This window comes from Eulemur rufifrons, chromosome 30 (assembly GCF_041146395.1).
Source record: "Eulemur rufifrons isolate Redbay chromosome 30, OSU_ERuf_1, whole genome shotgun sequence".
Classification (NCBI taxonomy): domain Eukaryota; kingdom Metazoa; phylum Chordata; class Mammalia; order Primates; family Lemuridae; genus Eulemur; species Eulemur rufifrons.
In genome coordinates, this window is record NC_091012.1 from 116665911 (window position 1) to 116691452 (window position 25542).

The window sequence follows — 25542 nt, forward strand, 5'->3', positions numbered from 1 at the left end:
AACTTCCCCACCCCTGTTTACCACCATTCTATTCTCTACTTCTATGAGTTCAACTTTTTTAGATTCCTTATACAAGTGTAATCAGGTAGTATTTGTCTTTCTGTGCCTTGATTATGTTATTTAACATAATGTCCTCCAGGTTCATTCACGTTGTTGCAAATTATAGAATTTTCTTCTTTTTCTGGCTAAGTGGTATTATATTGTATGTGTGTGTGTCTATACACACACTACATTTTCTTTATCCATTTACCTATCGATGGATACTTAGGTTGATCTCATATCTTGGCTATCTGTGAATAATGCTGCAGTGATCATTGGAGTGTAGATATCTCTCTAACACACTGATTTAATTTCCTTTGGAATATACACCCAATTGTGGAATTTCTGGTGTATATGGTAATTCTATTTTTAATTTGTAAAGAAACTTCCATACTATTTTTCATAATGGCTGTATCAATTTACATTCCCATCAAGAGTGTGTGAGGTTGCCTTTTCCTCACACCCTCAACAAAACTTATCTTTCATCTTTTTCATAGCAGCCTTTCTAACAGGTATGAGGAGATATTTCTTTGTAGTTGTAATTTGCATATTTCTCTGATGATTAGTGATGATGAACATTTTTTTCATATACATGTTGATCATTTATTTGTATGTCTTTTTTTCTGAGGAATGTTGGTTCAGATCCTTTGCTCATTTTTAATAGGTTTGTTTTCTAAATATTAAGTTCTTTACATATTTTAGCTTCTTATCAGATGTATACAGTAGAAATATTTTCTCCCACTCAATGGGCTGTCTCTTCACTCTTAATTGTTTTCTTTGCTGTGCAAAGTCTTTTTAGTTTTATGTAATCCCATTTGTCTATTTTTGCTTTTGTTGTCTGTACTTTTGGGGTCATATCCAAAAAGTCTTTGACCAGATCAATGTCATGAAGATGTTCCCCTATGTTTTTTTCTAGTAGTTTTACAATTTCAGGTCTTACATTTATGTCTTTAGTCCATGTTGAGTTGATTTTTGTATATGGTGTGACATAAGAGTCTAATTACATTCTTCTGTATGTGGATGTCTAGTTTTCCTACTACCATTTATTGAAGAGACCGTCCTTTCCCCTTTATGTGTTTTTGGTACCTTTGTTGAAAATCAACTGACTGTAAATTTGTGTGCTTAATTCTGGGCTGTCTATTCTCTTTCATTGGTCTATGTCTCTTATTTTATGCCAGTGCTATGCTGTTTTGATTACTAAAGCTTTGTAGTATATTTTGAAGTCAGGTAGTGGGATGCCTCAGACTTTGTTCCTTTTGTTTAAGATTGCTATGGCTATCCCAGGTCTTTGGTGCTTCCATATGAATTTTAGAATATTTTATTTCATTTTTATAAAAAATATTGCAATTTTGATAAGGTTTGCATTGAATCTGTATATTTCTTTGGGTAGTATGGACATTTTAACAGTATTAATTCTTCCAACCCATGAATATAGGATATCCTTCTCCTTATTTGTGTCTTCTTCAATTTTTTTTCATCAGTGTTTTATAGTTTTCAGTGTACAGATAATTAACTTCCTTGGTTAAATGTATTCATAAATATTTTATTTTGGGAGTAGCTATCAATGTTCTTTTATTGATTTCTTTTTCAGATAGTTTATTTTTCATATATAGAAGCACTATTGATTTTTGTATGTTGATTTTTGTCCTGTGAATTTACTGAATACATTTATTAGTTCTAACAGTTTTTTTTCTGAAGTCTTTGGAGATTATTATATTTATCATGTCATCTGTAAAAAGAGATAATTTTACTTCTTCCTTTCTAATTTGGATACCTTTCATTTCTTTCTCTTTCCTGATTGCTCTGGCTAGGACTTCCAGTACTGTGTTAAAAAGAAGTGGTGAGAGTAGACATCATTGTCTTATTCCTGATCTTAGTGCAAAAGCTTTCAACTTTTCACCATTGAGTATGGTGTTAGTTTTGGATTTGTCATATATGGCTTTTATTGTGTTGAGATATCATTTTAACTATTTTTAAGTGTATAATTCAGTGGCATTAAGTACATTCCCAGTGTTGAGTAATTATCACCACAATCCATCTCCAGGACTTTTTCATTATCCCAAACTGAATCTATACCCATTAAACCATAACTTCCCATTCCCCTCTCCCCAGCTCTTGGTAACTTCTGTTATGTCCTCTATAAATTTGACTATTATAGGTACCTATAATAAGTGGAATCAAACAATATTTTGTCATTTTTGTGTTGCTTATTTCACTTAGCATATGTTCCAAGGTTCATTGATGTAGTTCATATCAGAATTTAATTACTTTTTAATGCTGAAAATATACCATTTATGTACATACCACATTTTGCTTATTCATTTATCTGTCGATAAACATTTGGGTTGTTTCTACTTTTGGGCTATTATGAATAATGCCACTATTACCATTGGTCTACAAATATCTGTTTGAGTCCCTGCTTTCAATTCTTTTGTGTACATACCTAGAAGTAGAACTGCTGGAGCCTACCTAATTGTAATTAGTTTTTATTATGTGGCCTCCTATTAACTTGTGGATTTCTTGACATTAGGGCTTCCTTCTACCTTACTCTTTTTTATCAGAGCTGAGCACAGTACTTGAACATAATAGAAATTGCACCTTATGAGGAATTTTATGAGGATAAGAAAATGAAGGAACCATTTTCCTCTCACACAGTGAGAAGTCTAATGACAGTGGATAGGGGCTGCTGGAATCTAAGTGCCGATTGCTTGCTCTAAGCCTCCCCAGGATCAGCTCAATGGCAAGCCAAAACATAACCACCAGCAGCAATTTTCCTAGTATAAGTCTATTTCCTAAAAATCACATATTCTCTATTAAAATAATTGAATCTTCAACAATGTATGATCTTATTATCACTCTCACTAAAATCAAGTTTCATGAAAGCAGGCAAGTTTTTACTTTGTGTGCTTTAAGTACATCAGTGTCTGGCATATAGCCAAAATGTATTTGTTGAATGAATGAGTCAATCAGTCAATTGATAAATTTATAGTGGCTTTTGCATATGGTGGAACTCCCCTCACTACTGCAACATGAGGAATCCCCAGATGAAATATAGATGATGGTGCTTTCTTGTCCTTAAGTTATTAATCTCCCCTAGGATCTAGTAACATCTTATAAAACTAAAGTATGATATCATGACCAGGAGGTCAACACTGATACAATTGACCAATGGTATTCAGATGTCCCCAATTTTACTTATACTCATGTATGTGTGCATGTATATGTGTATATTTAATTCTATATAACATTATCACGTTTTGTATATCCACCATCAGAGTCGATATACAGAACAGTTCTATCACTACAAGGATCCCTTATATTGCCTCTGTATAACTACTTCCACCTACTCCACATATCTACGCCCATCCCTAACCTCTGGCAACTACCACTTTGTTCTCCATTTCTATGATTTTATCTTTTCAAGACTGTTATATAAGTAGACTCATACAGTATGTAACTCTTTGAGATTGGCTTTTTTTCCACTTAGAATAATTCCCATGAAATTCATCTGAATACCTGCATGTATCAATAGTTTGTTCTTTTTCATTGCTTAATGGTATTCCATGGTGTGGCTGCAGCACAGATTGTTTAGCTATTTACCCTTGAAGGGAATCTGTGTTGTTACCATTTTGGGGCTATTACAAATAAGGCTATTAATAGTATGAACTCTTAAGCACAGGCTTTTGTATAGACATATGTTGTCATTTCTTTGGGATAAATGACAAGAGACCAATTACTGGGTTATATAATAAATATACATGTTTAGTTTGTGAGAAACTGCCAAACTCTTTTTCAGAGTGGGTGCACCGTTTGCATTTTCACTAGCAGTGTTTGAGTGATCCAGTTTTTCCACATCCTCACCAGTATTTGATGTCACTATTTTTTATTTTAGCCATTATGATAAGTGTGGATTGATATATCATTGTGGCCATAATTTGCATTTTTCAAATGGCTAATAATGTTGAACATCTTTTCATGTGCTTATTTTCCTGATGCTTATATTTATTTTGATTCCACCTAAATATGTTAAGAACATGAAGGACAGGAGACATAGAGATTTGCCTTGAAAAATGAAACTGTGCCAGATTTTGAATTCCAAACTCAGTCCTGAATAGAGAAAAGAGAAGCTGGACATTTGCTCTATTGTTTATTAGAGTTTTAATATTTTTTCTAAAGCAGGGACATTTTAGTTGAATGCAGTCACCCTTAGTTATAACAGCACTCCTCTGAGCTAAACAGAAGGATTGATGAAACTTCTTTTTTATGTCTCAATTTTAGGCATTCTTTATGGGTTATCATTGTTATATATTTTATTTGGAGATACTCAGATTGGCCTCTCATCTGCAGAAATCCATTCATTTGCTAAAAGTACATTAATTTTCCATCTCTGTAAATGTACTTGTGGGCACTTGTTATGGAAAATGAATTTACAAATGTCTTTTGTTTCATTTTTAGATTACTTTTTAAAAGCTATAATGCTGCTTAGGCTCTGAAAATAGTTAAATGCAATTACCTTCACATTTTATTTTCTTTACAGCTTTGTTTGGTCCTCTATCTTCAAATGCTTTCCCCTTCTCTTTATCAGGTTGATTTAGTGAATATCGGAAGCACTGATATAGTAGATGGAAATCATAAACTGACTCTTGGTTTGATTTGGAATATAATCCTCCACTGGCAGGTAAGAATCCTTTTGAATAGTTCTATTTCAGGTAACACGTTGCTAATTCTTCCTTTCATTTTTACCCTTGACCTGCAAAACAAACATGTATATATCTAACAATACCAAGCTCATCTCCATAGTGCTGGTTTTAAATTGGCACTATTCATATCATCTGAGATGTTAAGGATCTGAAGAGTATAAAATAGGTTCTGATACATTTGCAGGGATATTTTATTTAATTGGGTAATGGTGAGACAAAAATTACAAAGTCTCAACCATAAGTTAATAAAACTATTTTTCATAAATATGTGTGTTCTATAATTTGCATATAAATGAATCTACATAGATAAAAGAAATGAATTTTTCATTTTAACCACTATCAAAGGAATGGACCTTTGTTTTTCTGGTATATTCTCAATGTGAACTAATGCCTATAAAGTATTAGTGACATACCAGTATCTGTATGAACGTATGTGTTATGTACACACACTGACTTCATAATCTGATTTAGAAATTGCATTTTTTTAATCACCTGAGTTATGGTCTTCTGACTTTCTGTATTTATTTGACTTCTGTAAAACAGATTGATTTTTTTTTGGTTTTTTTGGGGGGAGCGTTAGGGAAAAGAGTATATATATTTCAGTCAGGCCAACATGAACTTAAATTTGAACTTCCCCACTTACCATCTTAGTGGCATTGGGTATAATGCTTTCCTTTTCTGGGCCATAGTCCCTTCACTGTCAAAAGATAAAAAATAAGGACGAACATGTCTATATTTCTCATCAGGATTAAATGAGAGAATATCTGTAAAACACTCAGTATGGTGCATCACTTTCATTTGAGGTGTATCATATGAATGGCACTAATTGCCTAGAGTTTTCCACTCATAATATAAGAATTTGGAGGATACTTGAGATATGTCTGTCATCTTTCCTGGTAGGTGTTACTTTTTTACAAAACAGCTTTATTGAGATGTAATTTTTATAGCATAAATTTTCCCATTCTAAGTGTAAAATTCAATGAGTACCAATCTAATTTAGCTCTGCTGTTCAGTAGCTTCTCAAAGTTTCTTAAGGAGGGAACAGGGATTCCTCTGAATCTATCAAAATTTTTAGGATATTTTAGACTTGTACAGCCATCACAGCAATATAGTTTGGGCACTTTTTTACCACTCTAAAATGAATTATTTTTTCTTCATTTCCCACTCCTTCCCCATTCCTAGGCAACCATTAATCTATTTCTGTCTTTATGTAATTTACCTTCTTGAATATTTTATATCAATGGGATTATAACAATATGTGTCCTTTTGTGTCTAGCTTCTTTCACTGAGCATAATATGTGAGGTCCATTCCTATTGTAGTGGATATCACAACTTCATTTTGTAGAGTTGACTTTTAACTTGAATTTTAAATTGGTCTTGCTCAGAGTCAGACAGCATGTAGGCCCGAGCTATACCTACTTAACTCAGCAGTCTTATTGCTCTCCCATTTGGCCCCCATATATTTTTATTCCAAACTCTTTGAACAGGTTTAACTCTGTTTCACAGCAACATAGAAAGAGAATGACAGAGAGAGAGAGAGGAACCATAACGGCTGATAACAGAGAATAGCTCATAAGAGCCTCAGGTGAGCCCAAGTTGGCCAATTTTCAGCCCTTTCCACATAGTGATAGTGTCAAATAGAATCAGCAAGGTAACACACCCCACCTCTCACCAAACTGTTTTTTTTTTCCTATTGCCCAGTACTTTTCAATATATCTTGTGTAAGGAATAGCTTTTACCCCCTGCCAATTCATTATATGTAAAATACAATAAAATGGAAGCATTACAAAAATGAAATGACACCAAAGACCCAAGCTTCCTTTTGTATTGTCAAATGTAACAGATGCAAATTGTACTCTAAAATTGCTATAGAAGTTTCTAACATACTCCCAATTGGTCCTAGAGTGACTCCAGTATGCAGACCCCACTTTGAGTAACACAGATGTTAGACAAAGCCAGCATAGTTCCAAAAGACATTTTTGAATGTACTTATCATTCACACTATCTTTCATGTGACTTACCCTTTTTTTATTTCCTCAAAAACCTTCCCAACTCCACCTCAACTCACTCCAAAATAGAGTTTCAAGACTATTCTGTTGTATAATTTCTTCATTTGCTTGTGAATTATTCATTTTTTATCAGTAGTATATTGAGGAGCTTTTATACCCAGGAATACCAGAAGGAATGCTTTTTCAGTTTTTACTTGTCTAAGTGTTACTTGAACTGTCTTAGAGCTTATTATTTTCCATATATGTCCTTGAATCACAGCATCCTTGAGATTACAAGGATGTAGACTCTTCCCAGTCTCTGCCTACTTATCTGTCTCTTCTATCACACTGCCCTGTTCTCCTAAAACTATTAAGCACAGTTTAAAAAAATATTCCTGTTCAATGTTCTTCATTGTAAGCCAGTGAATTTCAAAAGATATTTTTGCCAAAATTACATATGTGCCTTCTCATTAAATAGTAGAAGCCCTTGAATCTCAGCAAAGATTAAAGGACACTTTGGCCAACTTAATAGACTTTCTAGGTCTATCAGATTAAGAACAACATTAAGAGATGGAAAGATGTGAATCCTTTCTTCTAATGCCACCTACTATGTTACTAATAATGCCGTAGAGGACTTCTCTTTGAACTTGTGAAAACTCAGGAATGCCAACCCCATTTCCCCATTGCTATTTTTTCCAGTTTCCACTTCAAATAAAGTTGCTATAATAAAAAATAATGCACATTTTATAGCATAGGAAGCTTTGAACAAAATTGTGAAGTAAATAATGTGTGTTTGGCACATTGTACTTCCTTCGTTTTTAAGTGCAAACTATTCTCTTTAGAGTGGCAAACTCAGTTCTGGCAACTAACTGGTAATAAAAACAAATCTTGCTAACAGTGGTGAACTATCAGAAGTCAGGTCCCACCTTTCCTGGCTAAGTCAAGTGAAGTACTTAATTCCAGGGCTAATTCACACTAGAATCTTTATATTATTTATACAACATACAATTACAAGAGAATGATGATTTTTACTCTGCTGAAAACCCTTCCTGTAAATTCCTTCCTACCTAATAACTTTTGCACAAGACAGTTCTTGTTCTGCTCTCCTGCAGAGCTACACACAAACTATCCTTTCCTTGTAGGAGATTATTCCTACCTCACTTCACCCCTACCCCTTTGCTGCAACTACTTCTAATCACAGGCTTGGTTCTGGGAAGTCGACTTTGAGGTTGAGTTTAATAGGCAGCATGTTTATTAAGCCATGCCCTTTGGACCAACACCCGTGGAAGGGCAGAGGTGACAGGAGTAGAAAGAGGAAGAGCTAGATTCCTGATGCAGACCCAACAACAGTCATATTCAACCATATGGACAACTTGGAGCTAGAATGACCCTTCAGAGTTGTCTTAAGTGGGACTAAAATGGCTGTGTGTTTATACCATTGCTTTTCATCAGTCACTAGATATGGGCTGCCCTGGGAAGGTTGTTACTTTGGGTGACAGGAGTCTGCAACTCATTTAGCCCCTGAGGATACTATAGCCAGAAACTACCTGACCACAGCTGGACCAGCAAGCCCTTCCTTGAAGGTGAATCTTGGTTGTACTTGTTCGTATTGATCACATTTTCTTTGCCCAGTTAAATCCTAGTCATTTTTAAAAATCACTGCTCATAGACAGTTCAATATTTTTAAACAGATTTATAAAACTGTATGTACAAACATGCACACACATTTGTTTAAATTGAGTCTCTCATAGGGGCAGTAATATCTGAGGAGAGGAAAATTTTCTGCTTACAGGTTTACCTTTAGGACCAGCTCCGTGATTTCTTGATGACTGTCTCTTAAATAGGAAAAGAAGAAGTAATTATTACACATTACCTTTTACTTTTTGTTAGCAACATCTGTACCCAAGTAGAAGCAATACCAGTAGGGTTGAGGCTAGTAAGCTGAATTAGTGACATAATGATGCTATAGGAGTTTTGGATTGAATACTGTATTGTCCTTTAACATTACCCACATAGAGGGCAGTCTGGCCAACCATTTCACAAATGAATCCCATTCATCATTAAAGGGTTGCCTGATCATTGCAAATCCATCACCACCACTAAGCCACTATCTACTGATTCCAACCCTCATTGGGCACAGGACACAAAGTACAAGTCCAGCAATCACTGTATGTGAGGGTTGTGCACTTTATAATTTTAGAATCTTATGAGAAAATTATATATCTTATATAATTATTTGGCCTATTTATTCACTGAGTAACTGACAAAATAAGCAGGTCAGGAAGGAATTAAGAAAACTGGATAATCCACCCCTAAATAATGGATTTAGCTATCAAGGGGTTGTGACAAATATATGCAAAGATTTTGTATCCTCAAGTCATTATCATATTTACAAAACATCATCTGAAATGTTTTTAAAGTATTTTAAAATGAGATTTAATAGTATATCCTAAAATTTGCATTGAATCTTTCATAAAAAGATGACTAACATTGGAGATGATAAAATATGTATTTGCCCCAAAGGCATTTGTTAACTTCTATATGGATGAAAATGAAAATAAAATATCATATTTAGAATACACAATAAATATTCATCATTGGATCAAATGTTGATAGTATATGGACCTTATACTTCCCAAAAGGAAAGCCCTGGGTGGTAACGACTAATCACATTTACATATGTACTTTCTGCAAATATCTCATAAGGGACCTGGCTTATATTTAAAAAGTAGCCTAGTAAATATTCCTTTAATAAAATATGTAGACAGTTTGTTCTATAATGAGGTGTCACTGAATTCTTGAAACTTAGGAAAAATGCTTAGAATGGATCTCTGAATCAGATTAGTTAGAGGAATGAAACTTTGAAATACAATAACCCATTTAATAGCATTTGCACCTGCACAAAGCTTAGGAGAGAAACCAATGTAGAGAAACCAATTAATGAAAATAAAACCAAGGCCACACATTTACTGCTCTTAGGGATAAATATCCTGTCCTTTATTTTGTTGATTTTTTGTTGCATTTTTCTTTTATTTTAAATAGGCATCTGTAATTTTTTCAGTTCAGTCAATAAACTTAAATAAACTTTAAGTTATAGTATGAATTTAGGTGGTTTATTTTACTATATTTTGGACTTTGATTCTTACAAAATCTTGTATATAAGATACAAGGAAATTGAGGCTTAGAAACGGAAACTTATTCAATTAACAGAATTAGTTAATAGCAAAGGCAAAATTTGAACTTAGGCTTTAGAAAAAACATTGTTTTATCCACTGCACTATTGCTCCTATCCAAAACTCATTGATATATCTTAAGTCCTTGGTTAACAACAAATAGATCTAATGTTTTATACACTCTCTTCTCTAGCCTATCCACTGAAAGCAAGAAGAGAGCAATTATAAAGACAATAAATGCACAGTTTAATATGACAGAATCCAGTAAACGGTATGGGCAACCAATCAAAATAGACTCCTAACCAGTTAGAATGGAATCAGTTCTGGTAGAATCTATTACTTCTCAATACTATTGGCCCTAAAGTTCCCGCTATTTATCACTGAAGATCAAATACATTCTACTTATGTTTGCATGGTTCTTGTTCAGGGAATGCATTCTCTTAGGAAACTTTCTTTTCAAATGTAGGTCAAAAATGTAATGAAAAATATCATGGCTGGATTGCAACAAACCAACAGTGAAAAGATTCTCCTGAGCTGGGTCCGACAATCAACTCGTAATTATCCACAGGTTAACGTCATCAACTTCACCACCAGCTGGTCGGATGGCCTGGCTTTGAATGCTCTCATCCATAGTCATAGGTAAGAAGACTTCTGAGACATTACATAATTTATATAAGTATTGATTTAGACTGTGATGATATATTTTTCCCCAGTGTGGTTCCAGATCATTTTGTACTATGCAACATGTTATGTATGTTGACCGTATTGATCTAATGATCCATTGGATTGGACTGATTAAGAATATTTTCTACATTTTATGTGCTATATCATCTAATTGTTTAAATGATAAAATTACTGGAGCATGAAATTGGTTATGGTTGGGGGAGAGGATCAACATATTTGACATTGGTATTCCCAGAAAATCCAGGTTGTATTCTAACTTTGCTGAGAATGAAGTTGGTCTTTATAAAAATAACATCTTAGTATGAGCCTAAGTTATAGAGCTCAAAATGGTTCCAAATTTCATGTTAGTGGTTGTAGTAAAATTAATTACTATCATTAGATAAATAATGAAGAGAAAGAAACATTTGTCTTATCAGATACACACTTAGATAAACACTATAAGACCCTGTATATGTTCTTCTAGTTCAGGGTTATAAGAGGCTTAGGGCACCTTAGGAACCAAGACAAAGGGCAGAACACAATTAATTGTATGACTTAGTGCTCAGACTATCAAAAGAAACAATTGTTCTGGAACAACAAAGCAATTGCTGTAAAGCAAGAGAGAGTTCTTTTGTGGATCTTCTTTAAAAGAACTCAGTATAATAGTGAACGAAATTCAATAACCATATCCATATAATATTATGTTTCCTAGGATGGCAAAATATTGGTTTTCTTTTGTTGTATAAAGAAGTTCAGTAAATGAATTAATAACAGTTCAAGGAAAAAGCAAAACCATGTAGTAAACAAATATACATATATATACACACACATGAATATATTATATATGTGTGTAAATACTATGAGATACACTATACAATATATATACTTCACCATTTAAACTATACCATATATGCTATATATATACATGTGTGTGTATACACACACACATATCATATATAGTATATTTACTCTAAGGGATATCTACTTTGGTCTTCCTGTTTCCTGTATCACCCAACCCAGGGATAAATGCATTGCCTTAATTAACATTTTGAAATGCCACTGGACGGCATCTTCCCTGGTTTTCAGTGCAAGTTATCTTTTCGCATTTTGATTTTTCATTTTTGAGGAGTCTACCAAATTCCTATGCCAATCTTTCTTCTAGAAAATCTCAGAATATAGTTTTTCTTCATGGTAAAGCTCAATCCAAGAGCAAACACACGCTTAAATAAGCATCTTTGTCAGGTGCCTTGCTCCAGCTGGGTTTAATTAACCCCATACAGACTGGGTTTCCAGGTGAATTACTCAGCATCCTGATTTTAGAAAGAAGGCAGACTTGCATTCAATAGGCATGTTAATCCATGTTAACACATTTTTTTCATATGTATGACAGAAGAAAAATTTTCCACAGCTTCAGTATAGTCAGATGTGAAGGGATAGAGACATTCATTCTGCATCATCAGGCAGTGCTCATTTATGCAGCCACATGCATCACACTAAGGGCCTGAAAATATTGATCTTGCTGTTCATGTACACATTTGCAGATGAACAAAAATACCGAGGATCAGGATTTTCAGTCTTTGTTGGCTCTTTATCATTGTCCCTTCAAGTGGAAGGCTTTGATCCTGCAAGCATGTTCACATCTTACATTTGTTAGTATTCTATTTAATGATCTCTGAATATATTTGTAGGTAACACAGCATACATATCTAGATCGCCCTGCTACATCTGTCCCTGACCCACTCTTTCTCTCTCATCATATCCTCATTTACATATTCTCTCCTGACATATTGAATGAATCATCAGTAACTACCTGTTTATACATTACATGGTTACTTTTCAAGAGGTTCCTCTCAGTTGTTTAATGCTCTTTCATGAATCATTTCCCCCTTCTTTTTGTATTTGACAGATGTTCATATTGTTTATCTAAAGAAAAAAATGGTTGAACTTTCTGTTCCAAAGTGATTGTCATTGGTACACTTAGGAATGTCATGAGGTGTCCTGATTTCAATAATTGAGTGACTAAGCTATATAGAACAAAGGCATGTAATTAATATAGAGCACAGAAATTGACAAAGTCCCTAGAAATTAAAAGTTTTGTGTTAAAACTCAAAGTCCACTACAGTGCTATTAAAAGGAAGCCAGATTCTACTTTTGTGGAAAAAATCAATAATAATTAACTAAAATATGCTAAAAATATACAGATAAATTTGCAAAAGCTCTACAATTGTGATTAAATTCTGTTCCAAATTTCTTATTTTATTACCAGAACACATAGTTTAAAGAAAATCAGACATTAGAGCCTGAGGCAAAGGAAAAAAAGAAACAAAATGTTTCTAGCCCATCATATTTCAGTTCTTAGATGCAGTCACTGTCACATACTTTGACTTTTTTCTGATGATTATCATAATGATATGGATTATAGGTTTTTATTTCTTGATAAATCAATTTCTGATAGTATATATCTTTTCTCCTTAATAGGAAGCCCATGGATATTACCTGTCACCCTCATCTATTTATTAATTTTATTAATTGCATTATAATCATTTTATTCCTATAATTTTATAACTTTTACCTTTATTACTTTGAATGATATCAGTGTACCTCTCTTTTTTTGTTTTCATCAAGTTTAGAAAAGAACTATTAACTATATGACATGGACAAAAAGGAAATCATCACATTTATCTTTACTTTCTTCTCTCTTATCCACCTCCAATTTTGTTATTATATTATTGTTATTGCATCAACAACATTTGTGACATTTATACCTGTTCTGTAAGGCCAGCTGTTCTTAGATTGAGTCTGTAAGTTGAACATACATCACTGTTGTTATATAACTACAATTAACCTTAGAACAAAGTATTAGAAGACAATGTTTTTAAACAATTATTATTTTGTTGACACTGTTTTAAATAAAATACCCTGTTTCTCATGATATAGATACTATCATTATCTCCATTTCAAAAATTGACAAACTGAGCCACAGAGAGGTTATGTGATTTATCTAAGACCATTTGGCTAATATGTGGTAGAGCCAGAATTTAAATTTATGTTCTCCTAGTTATGACGTTCATGTCATTAAAAGTCTGATGATCCCTGGTTGTATGTACTTATTTATGAATTATAGTCTAGGTTAGCGTACAAAGCTATATAGCTTTCCTCTACAGTGGGTTAGTTTTACATTTTTTATGCATTTAAAAATCATAGATTGGAGTACTACTCAGCCATAAAAAATGATGAACAAATACCCCTTATGCTATCCTGGATTATAGCTGGAGCCCAGTCTTCTAAGTGAAGTATCACAAGAATGGAAAAACAAGCACCACATGTACTCACCATAAAATTGGTACTGACTGATCAACACTTATGTGCACATACAGAAGTAACATTCTTAGGGCATCAGGCAGGCGGGAGGGGGAGGAAGGGATGGGTAAATTCACACCTAATGGGGACGGTGCATGATGTGTGGGGTTTGGGCATGCTTGTAGCTCTGACTTGGGCAGTGCAAAGGCAATATGTGTAACCAAAGTGTTTGTGGCCCCGTAATATTCTGAAACAAACAAACAAAAAAATCATAGATATTTAAAATGTTAATTAATTTTACTGATTTGAAACAATTAGATTCATTTTTAATGCTAGAGGTGACCTCAAAGGCCATTCAGTAAAATCTTTTTTTAAATGGGAATGCTGCTGCTCAAATATAAATTACATGACTTAGGTATCATATCCTCACACCCAGGTGGTTAGTTAGTGGCCAAGAGGAAGGGGAAAGAATAGAATGGAAAAACGTAAGAAATTCTCTTTTTTTCCCCCTCATCATACTCACTTAACCTTGTTTACTGTATTCTAGGTGGGAAAACTAGTTTCCCATATGGTCCTACCTATATTCTTTTTCCACTCCCATTGCCTAGAGACAAAGAAATGAAGATGGGGCAGAGGTTGTATAGTGAGGTTAAAAGCCCCCTATTTAGTCTAGACTTTAATTGTTTATCTCTTACATTCTTCTCACAACTAGAAGCATTTCCCAATTTATATATATTTTAGGTTCCAAAAGATTGATAGCTGTTTGGAGTAATTTAGAACACTTGGTAGGGACAGATTCCCTAATAAGTATACAAAATTCTGGTTTATTAATTATGGTATGAGCAACTAAAGAAATGGAAATGACAAATAAATTTGTAACTTTATTTTGAATTATGGTCTTAGAAAATAACAGTTAACCCACATTTGTAATTTCTTCCATTGCATAGCATGAGTTCTTAAGCAGGAGTCCATTGACAGATCCAAATGTCCCCAAATTGTATGTACTCGGTATTAAATTGGAACTAACCTATGAGTACACATGTGCATAGAGGGAAGTAAAACTCAATGGAAATCAAGCAAGGGGAAGAGGGGAGAAGGCGATGGGTGAGAACCTACCTAATGGGTACAGTGAACACTATGTGGGTGACAGGCACACTTTTAACTCTGACTCAAGCCTTACGAAAGCAATCTATGTAACCATAAACATTTGTACCCCCATAATAGTTTGAAATAAAAAATGTATGTAAATTCTATTTATAATTATGGATAGATATTTGTCTGGGTAGAAGTTGAATAGCTCTCATCACATTCTCAAAGGTGTCTGTGATCCAGAGAAGGTGAAGAACTGCTGTACTAATGATTTCCAATGCTGTTGGGATAAATTGAATTCCTGAACAGCCAAGGCCTTATGCAAATCCATCCAGATTCCTTCTCTTAACCTTATCTCCCACTACTTGATACTTGGAATCTCCTAATGGAGCCAGTTCTGTGAGGTCTTGATTACCTGAGCATGTTTTCTTTTTTCTTCCCTAAAAACTTTGATTCTCAAACATTCACACAACATAGAATTCTGTTCTCAAATACTTAATCCAAACCCAAGCCACTATTTAAGATCCCCTTTAGGCTCTAAAAATGTTCTTGACCTCTTCAGATTTTAAAATACCTTTTATCTTATTATCTGTGTTTTTTCACATTTAACTTTTAAATGAGATTTTAATTAACTTATTATGGCTTCTGCATTTTTCTTCCTTATTAGATTTAAAATCCATATATGAAGTGCCTCTTACACTCCTTTGTGTTTTCTCTATTATCAAGTAAATTGATATTTGTATAGTATGTGCTCATCTATTCTCTCATGCAGTTGATAAATATTTATTAAAACCCTATATGTGCCAGGCTGGGTTTTTAGCAGTGAACAAATCTGTCAAAAAATATTCTATATTGTACATTCTAGTGGAGGAGATAGATAAAGAAATAAGTTTACCTAGATTACATAATATGTTAAATAGTAGTAAATGCTAATGAGAATACTATAAAGCAGTTCAGGTAAAAGAAAATAAGTATGTATAAGTTTGATTTGGGGCATGCAATTTTAGATAGGGATTGGGTGGGAAAGGACTCATCAATAATGTGATTTTTGAGTAAAGACTCTAAGGAAATGGAGGAGTGAGCCATGTCCACGTCTGGGAGAAGAGAACTCCAACAAATGCAAATGTAGGAAACTATCTATCCTGTTTGTGGAATATGAAGAGAGAGGCAAGAAATAAAATCAGAGAGTTAATAGGGAGCTAGACCATGTTAAATATGTGATTTTTACTCTCCCTATTGCAGGGATTTGAGAAGACAGATATGAGAAAACATATTTTAACAGATCTCTCCAGCAGCTCTGTTGAACACTGCTTGGCAAGGTCAAGAGCAACAGGAAGGGGGAGCAATTAAGAGGCTATTGCAATATTCCATGCAAGATAAAATGGTATTTGGACTAGAGTGATGGCAGTGAGGATAATGAGAAGTGGTCAAATTCTGGTCAAATATTTTGAATGAAATGTTGTGTGAGAGTAAAAGAATTATTAAATATGACTCCAAGGATTTTCATCTGCGTAACTGCAATTCTGAACTTGTCATTCATTGTTGAAGAAGGGAGAACTGCAAGAGAAGTTGGTGGGTTTTGGGGAGTGTGATGAGGGTACATGTCAGCAGCTCAGTCTGGGACACTTGAGGCTTGTGATGACTAAGTGGAGATATTGAGTAGGCAGATAAATCTAGAGTTTATAGTTCTGGGAAGAGGTCTGGGTTAGGCTTATACAATTGGGAATTACCAGTAAGTGGCTGGCACTCAAATCCATGAGTTTGGATGAGATCAATACATTTTTGTGGCTTAAATAAGGTAGAATAATTTTTTGTTTTCTTCATGATTTCCTCCCCCCATCTTTACTGAGGTATAATTGACAAATAAAATTGCATATATTTAAAGTGTACACCATCAGAATTTTCAATTAAAATTGTGACTTGTTTCTATGGGAAATGTTATTGAAGGGTAATGAAGAGTAACATTCAACTTTTAAGGACTATGGGCATGGGTTGTCAATCAAAATTCAGAATTGAAGTGAATCCCATGGAACATTCTAGATTGATTTATATTTGCTTTTGTGTGTGTGTGTATGTGTTTCAGGCCAGACTTGTTTGATTGGAATAGTGTTGTCTGCCAGCAGTCAGCCACACAACGACTGGAACATGCATTCAACATCGCAAAATATCAATTAGGCATAGAAAAACTACTTGATCCTGAAGGTTGGTACATTTTTGGACTACTACCATTTTTAATATAATTTAATGTTTTTCATCTCAGACTTGACATTTCCACATACTAAACACAAAATACAAACTATGTATCTTATCTTTTCCTATATTCTACATATATTTAAAATGTTGCCTTCTTGCAGTATCATGAATAGTCCTATTTGATTTTAGTAACAAGCCTTTAGAATGTATATATCTCATGGATGAAAGAAACATACTGCATTTGGAATACATTGACTCCAAATAATTATACAAAGTTAATGTTTTGCTTATTCTACCAAGAGATTTGAGAGACTAATCAGCTATAATTAATTAGCTACTCTTGCCAATTTCATTCATATACTCTAAAATGCAACATGGTTTACTATTTAAATCAGGAACTCCATTCTTGGTGCTATTTCTAGTATAATTTGTCACTCTGGAGGGATCCTCCATTGGGTGGTTATTTCATTTTTTGCTTCTTTAGTTGACAGGCAGCACTTTATTTATATTTTTATTATATTACACTTAAATAACTTTGATCCTTATCTCTGGTGCTACATAGGCATACCTTCCAGATATGTAGATTATAGGGATAATGACATTCTGACTTCTACTCTTCTAGTCTATGAGGCATGTTTTCTGGTGTACCAACTTTGAAACTGCAGGCTCTGTTCTCACTTTCTTAAAGATTTACCATGCTGTGAAAAGAGAAGCTGGAGAAGCAGACTCAGTGCAATTGATGTCTGCAATATAATGGAAGCTGATATTTTGGTAGAAGCTGTGATATAATAGAAGCAGATGATTCAATGATCTTTGGAATAGTGAATTAATTCCAAAACAGGAGATCCTTGAGTAGTGATGGTAGATCCCATCAGGAAAATCTTGTCAATCACTCTGAAGATAGCCTTTTGCTGGTTAATTTTTTTGTCAACCAGAATTTCGTTCTCAGTATTGCAGACCCAGAGGCCTGATTGCCTCAGATAATCTAGCAAATCCATATGGAAGGGAGGGGGAGTTAACTTTAAAGATGCTTAAAAAATGATATAAATCAAAATGAAAGTTCAGTAATTTTAAATGAGATTTTTATCATAAGAACAAGAATGCTCCTAATTGAACAATACATTGCTCTTGGTAAGCAAATGTACTTGGAAAGGCAAATTATAAAAACACAAATGTGAGATTTGAGGTTGGAATCAGATTAAGTTTATTAAAAGCGTTTCTTCCCTTTGGATAATGCATGGCTGAGCACTGACTCCTATAACCTCTTCTTGTTTCTTCTATAAATTATCAACATCCCTCCGCCCCAGTTTTTAGCTCTAAGGTAGAAATCATATCAATCATATGTCCTTATTTTGTGTCATAGGGGAGCGTTACCTCACTATTTACTCCTAGTCTAGATTTATGTGTTTTCTCTTACTCCAGTGAGGTAGAGAGGGCAGGTCCAATGACAATATGGATTCCAACCCCTATGGATAGTAGCTATAGTATATAAATTTAAAGTATAAGCCTGTTAATATGTTTTTTTTTAATTATTAAATCCACATGTGATGGCCAGTTCCTGTTATCTGGACTTTATACGCTATTTATCCTGTGGGTGTTCTATCCTTTCTAAAATAGTAACAGTAGGTTTAAAATAGATCTTTTTCTTATTAAGTGATAAAATGGTTTCCAAGTCCTCCTTTGAATCGATGAAATAGGGGTATCTAGGTAGTCATCCACATCATAATCAGAGTGATTGATAAGCCTGTAATCAGAGAAAGGCAGTTACATGAATAATAGATTTTTACAGCATAAAAGAGCCTTATATACCTAATTTCATATGCTCTCCTAAATGGAAACTGCATGTCTAAACATACATTGTATCACCAATAGGAGCACCGTTATACTGTCTCAAACTTGAACAATTCAAAATAAACCAAATATAATATGAAATACTAGCTGATTAATAGAGACTCAACCACTGATTATGGTCTCATTTTGCCAATAAAATCTTAGATCCAAAAACCCTTTCTATTTATGGACTGCTTCCAATTCAAAGAGCATTCTGCCTCCTAAAAACGTTTATTAAGTTTACTTATGGCTGTCAGTAAGATGAGCATTCAGCATAAATCTTGTATTATATTTTTAAATATCTGTCAGTGTGTTAGGGAAATACCCAAATATACATTTATAAATTTTTTCTCAATATTTTTCAAAAGATGATATCAATGATGATTGAAAGAAAAAATAAATATTAACTAAATCATACAGACTTTTGTTTACTGATCTGTTAGTCACAAAAGACAGAATACCATTTTTTGAAATCTCAGAACATTCTCTTTAATGGATTTAACAGGAAAGATTCATGAACTTCTTTCATGCCTGTTTAGTAATTACTTTTGAGAAGTCCATATTTTTATTTAACCAAATATCAGTTCTTTAGCTTATGTATGACAATGTCAGCTATTCTCCAAAGATATTTTTATTTCAAATTTATAATGCCCCTTAAGAGGTTAATGAAACATTTTGTTTTATATTTGGGGAGATATTTATTATTGGCGAATTGAAGCTATATGTGTCTTATGAAATTTGTGCCACATAATACTTTTAGAATTTTAAACATTATGATTTGTTGATCGGGTTGCTTTATAAATTAGAAAGTCATGAAAACATTGGAAATTTTCATACCTTGCATATATAGATTTTGGTGTGCTTTGTTTGGTCTTATCTGGTATTTTGAAGCCTGAGGTTTGCTTTTAAGTGGAATTGCCTTTTAAAATGAGAAGCAATAGGTATTAGTATAAGCAATTCCAGGAGCTGTTTCTAGAGTGTTTAAATGTTAACGTATGCAAAAATAAGTACATCTAGGGTAAAATTATTTAATAACTTATGTATCTTTATGCTTATAGCTATAAAAGGTTTATCTCCTTAAATATATATTTATTTTGAATCAGACAATTTACTTCCTCTCATGATCTCTCTATGAGATATATACTGCTCATGCATTGTGGGTTTCATATATATTGTTTGCCTCCCTGAGTTTCAAACAAATTGATTTGTTTGCCAACTCACAAAAAACTCTCTATATTAAGAGAATGCTTTGTCAGCTTTTCCTTGTGAATAACATAGTGAATATATTCTCTTTAGAGAAATCAGAAAATCAAGAGTAAGACATTGTGCCTGTTCTAGATGACTTTTGCATATTACTGTAGAAAGCCATTTCCATTTGGGATATGCAATACAGTGTGGAAATGTCTTTACTTATTTACTAGGGTAACTTTATATCAAAAATGAATAATGACAGTCAAATTTGACTAACAAAAAAAGAACACTGGGACGTGGGAGAAATTTTTGTATCCTCAAAATGACATTTACAAACCAATTAGAGTTTAGTTTTAATCCACTTCATTTTGACTTCATGAGGATGGTGACACAGATTCTATTTTCTGCTTGACTAATCCCTGTATCACTCTTCAGTGGTTTTTAGAGTCTTCTTTTCTGAGAATTAGCTCTGCCTATTGGAAGTTTCACTCCTGAAGTGAATGGTCTCAGACTTAACTTAGCATACATGCAGGGTTTTAATCTTTAAAAAAAGTAATCAAGGAAAAATACATAGCATTTGATATAAAAAAGAAGATGGTCTTTAAGGCCTCTTATTTTGGGTTTGATATCAATTGTTTGAACAAAAGCTGTTTCTACTTTCTTCCATCTCTGTTCCAATCATCACATTTTGAAATCATAATGACAAGAAAGATTAATAAGTAGTTTATACAAATTAAAATTAAAAGGGTAAAACCATCCCAACTCAGAAGAATTATCATTAACTTAAATAACTAGAAATGTTTGAGAATATGGACACTCATTTCATATCATTTAGATTGATTTTTTTTCCAGCACCAATTATAGAATACCCGTGTTTTCAGAAAATACAATGAGATTAAAATATATTGGTGTTCCTTCAGTGTATAGCATTTTAACTACACATTATTACTATAAATATCTCAGACTCTTTAGAGCAAAACTCTGCAATGCAAAATGTTTTTCCCATATATGTGTATATATATATATATATTACAATTTGTCATTTGTACTTTTAATTTATAGACATATTGCATGCCACTTGTGTCAGTAAAAGAAACAAGAATTCATTAGAAAGGTAGACTAATGAGGAGAATAAGCAGTACAACAAACAGTGCCTTTTGAGCTATGAGGAAGACCCAGATATCCCATATATTTTTAAAAATATTTTACTAGCACATATGTGAATAAAAATGGTTGTTGCATTTTTGATGACAAAGTAACCTGTTCCAAATATATATTACTATGTACCTTTTACTATTATTGATATATGTCATTATCTCTGATGTCTTTAGAGATAGTACAAGTTATTAATATCAAAATCTAAATTTCAAGTTTCTTCAGAGGAAAGTTCTTAGTCTAGTTACTCTGCTATTCAAAATAGAAAGAATCATCTGCTTATGCAGATATGGTAATAGGAAAATAATGTCCCTATTATATTAGCAGGAGACTACTTTTTCCAGGGTTTCCTTTTTAGAAAAACATTAAAATTTCATCATTAAAACCAAATTATATCATTTAATAGCATTAAATGTAATAATAATGAAAATATTTCTTTAATTTTGAACTTCAGTGGACTGCAGTTGAAATGAAAACATTAGAGATGGCATTATTGTATTAGCAAAGGAAAGGGATACATTAGTCGACTTAGTGTTGCCATCTCATTTGCTTAATGTATATTTAGCACAACATTTTAGCAAGGAAATTTGGAAAACACTGTGTTAAATAATTTAAATATATACTTTTATTACCATTGCTTAGAGCAGACTAGCATTGATACATAATGAGGCTTTAGAAAAACTGATGGCCAATGCAGAAATACAGAGAAGTGTGATTAACATTCCTAGCCTGTATATCATTGAAGCAAGGGTACTTATTAGAATATCCTTGACTATTTTTAGATTTATCCTGAACCTTATTTTTTTACACTTCTCTTATCCATCACCAGACACGTTGCATGATTAGCCTTCACTATCCATCGCCACTTTAATATACTTTAATGCATTTGAGTTAAAGAAGACTGCATCAGAGTATCTGGAGGCATCCTCAGATCCATCATTGCTACAATAGAAAATAAATCTTTAAGGAAAAATGAGGCAGAATTTTGTACATGAAAGTAATACATAGCCAAATAAATAAATTAAAACTTTCTACATGGGTAAAAAGTCACCAATATTAGAATACAAATATATTAATATAAAATGAGAATACAGATATATTAATATTATGGTATAGATTATATTAACATTAAGATATTAATGTAGCAATTTCATGTTTCCTGATGGAGAACTTTTAAATTGCTTATCACAACAGAAATTGAAAGACATAAATATGTTAACACGTATTTCTTCCCAGTAGCTTGAAAAACCAGAAAAGGGATGAGAGAGAGAATTCATTGTCTCCTTTTGATGTCCTGTCTTCTACATTATTCTCAGTTCAGATAACATAGAAAAACTGAATATTTTCAGGACAATTTGAGCCAATTGCTAATAAATTGAAGCTATTTTTGTTCTCCTTATCCATTTCAGTTGTTTGGATGACTGAAATAATTGGATGTAACTGTCCCAAATTCACTCACTTAGACAACAAAGAGACCTGCAAAACACTAAATACGATATCTGTGTGTGTGCATGGCCTGAATTGATACTTTCTACCAAAATTTGGTATTTTCTACTAATATTTCACATTTTTTTATTATTTATCATAATTTTTTTTTTTTTGAGACAGAGTCTCACTCTGTTGCCCAGGCTAGAGTGAGTGCCGTGGCGTCAGCCTAGCTCACAGCAACCTCAAACTCCTGAGCTCAAGCGATCCTCCTGTCTCAGCCTCCCGAGTAGCTGGGACTACAGGCATGCACCACCATGCCCGGCTAATTTTTTCTATATATATTTTTAGCTGTACATATAATTTCTTTCTATTTTTAGTAGAGATGGGGTCTCGCTCTTGCTCAGGCTGGTCTTGAACTCCTGAGCTCAAACGATCCGCCCACCTCGGCCTCCCAGAGTGCTAGGATTACAGGCGTGAGCCACCACGCCCGGCCTATTTATCATAATTTTGACTTATACAAAACAGTCAGCCAATTTATTTTTTTTTCTCTCTCCTAGGAGTTTACTTGCTAAAATAAAGTGAATATGCTATAGTTAAGCGATAGAGTTTCTTACTGGAATGGGGAATTTAAATAATGAATTATAATCGAGTCATGTGATTTGAGATTTACATTGTGAACAAGGTTCTATACCAAATTGTTTCAGAAATATTTGAATACAATCCTTGCCTAGATAACTGGTAATATTTCATTCACATTACCAAGATTCTTTATGTAGCTTTTTTAAATGGGGGAAACATAACATCTTTGGTCTATACATAAAAAATAAATGATTTTTGAATGAATGATCAGACATCAATAATTTCAAAAATGGGAAAGGCAGCCACCAGATTCCAATGCTGAATGACATATAATAGATATTTTGTGAATGGTATCCCTATGTATATCATCATAATGAGCTCGTAAGACTAGTAAAAATATATATTAGAAAAAAATTGATCATTTGTTATTGATTTTAGTAAAACTCAGCTATGAATGAATAAATGAGATATTAGTAAGTTTGATTCATGAAAGTGTTCTATAGATGACATCTGTATTTCTTATCAGAGAATGATATTGATTTAAGCAGAAGAAGTTTGAGTATTTAAATAATTATGGCAAATGAGATTAAATGGCATAAATAGTTTAAATTTTTCTTTGTGGGTTTACTTAAGTAAATTATAGTGATTGAAAGTAAAATGTATGTTTCTGAGAGTTGGCACATTTTTATTCATTTCACTGTCTTCAAAATGGAACTAATTGTGTTTGATAAACAATTATAAGAGATATCACAGACCTGCAAATGAATATCTAAAAATCTTAAAACTTAGTACTAGAAAAATCATACTAGGTTGGTGCATGCATATTTTTTATGACAACATAATTTAATTCTCATAGCAATAGAATTTAGTCCCTGAAGAAGGAGACCTGAAGCTTTACAGTTGTCCTGTGATTATATTTTTAAATGATAAACTATGTTCTTAGATTTATTGTTGTAGGCAAACTTGTGTGGTTATTGGGTTATATGATATACATTTGGCAGATGAGAAAGCTATTATAGTTATTAAGTGGTTGGGAATTTTATATATTATTAAAATTTCATAAGGTGATTGAAACCCAGTGATTTACTTTTTGGAAATAATTGTTCTGTAATATCATTCTTGTAAGATGTTATTTCAATATTGCTAAATAAATTTTTACCCCAAATCAAAGCACAGTTTTCCCCTCAAAAGATTTTTCTAATTTATCATCAGTGATATAAATTCAAATTTGAAATTTTTATTTTGGTAAAAGAGAACTAAAATGTAAGTAGGGCAACTATGTTCTAGGTAATTCACATATTTTTTCCTGTTTCTTGTACATGATAATTCCAGAACAGTTTATCCTTATTTTATAGATGGAAAAACTGAGACTTAGAGAATTTTGTTAAAGTAAAGATCAACAGCCAATAGATAACTGAATGGGAATAAAATCCAGGTTTATCTCTTTTCAAAGTCCATGTTATTTCTCATGGGACTGTCCAATAAAATCAACTGGGCACGTTTTATGAAAACATTGGCATTGGAGCTCACATTCTGATTATTTCATTGGTCTAAGGTAGGGTCCTTGATAAAAGCAATTTTTAAAAGCTCACCTAGTGAGAATATCCTGCAGCTAAGGTAGAAACAACCACAATAGGGCAATTGTTTCCATGAGACATGCCTTTTTAGAGGATAGACTCCAGACTCTGTTGTCCCAGGGTTTGTTCAGATCACTAGCATTTTCTTCCTTAAGAGGTGACTAAGCCTGCTGTTCAAATCTTCAATTACTGGAGCATTGCTTATTGCTAACAGTACTGTCGTTATTGAGAAATGGTTCATCCACCAGCTAAAACAGAAATAGACTAGCTGTCACATAAGACTGGCCACCAAAATATTCTCTTTAGGATTAAGGGACTTGCCTTATCTCCTATCCGTATAGTTCTCTCTCTCTCCTTCCATCCCTTCCTCTGTTTATTACTTCACAGACATGTTTGTAATAGAATGGTTCTCTCACTTAAACACTGATTTCACTAAAGGGTTGTTCAGGTGAAAGGAGCTGTGTACAGAGGTGGTCACTGACTCTTTGTTCTTTTATTTATTATTTCTTTTTTCGCCTTCCTCTCCCACCTTGATCCTAATTAACATCACTGTGTCCTGTCATCAGGGGTTTGATGATGCCTTTCTCAGCCAATAAAAATATCTTCAATTGGTACAGCAGATAAAGACCTCTTATTC

General features: G+C 33.3%; 1 protein-coding gene across 1 annotated transcript in view; it reads left to right on the forward strand.

The window, feature by feature from the left end:
- The first annotated feature begins 10366 nt into the window (after nucleotides 1–10366).
- DMD (dystrophin) overlaps nucleotides 10367–25542 on the forward strand; it is a 1602346-nt gene continuing 1587170 nt past the window's right edge. Inside the window, exons 1-2 of the mRNA XM_069463910.1 lie at nucleotides 10367–10539; nucleotides 17036–17154. Of these exons, the coding sequence (XP_069320011.1) occupies nucleotides 10379–10539; nucleotides 17036–17154 (280 nt within the window). The 5' untranslated portion in view covers nucleotides 10367–10378. The remainder of the gene's footprint in view (nucleotides 10540–17035; nucleotides 17155–25542) is intronic.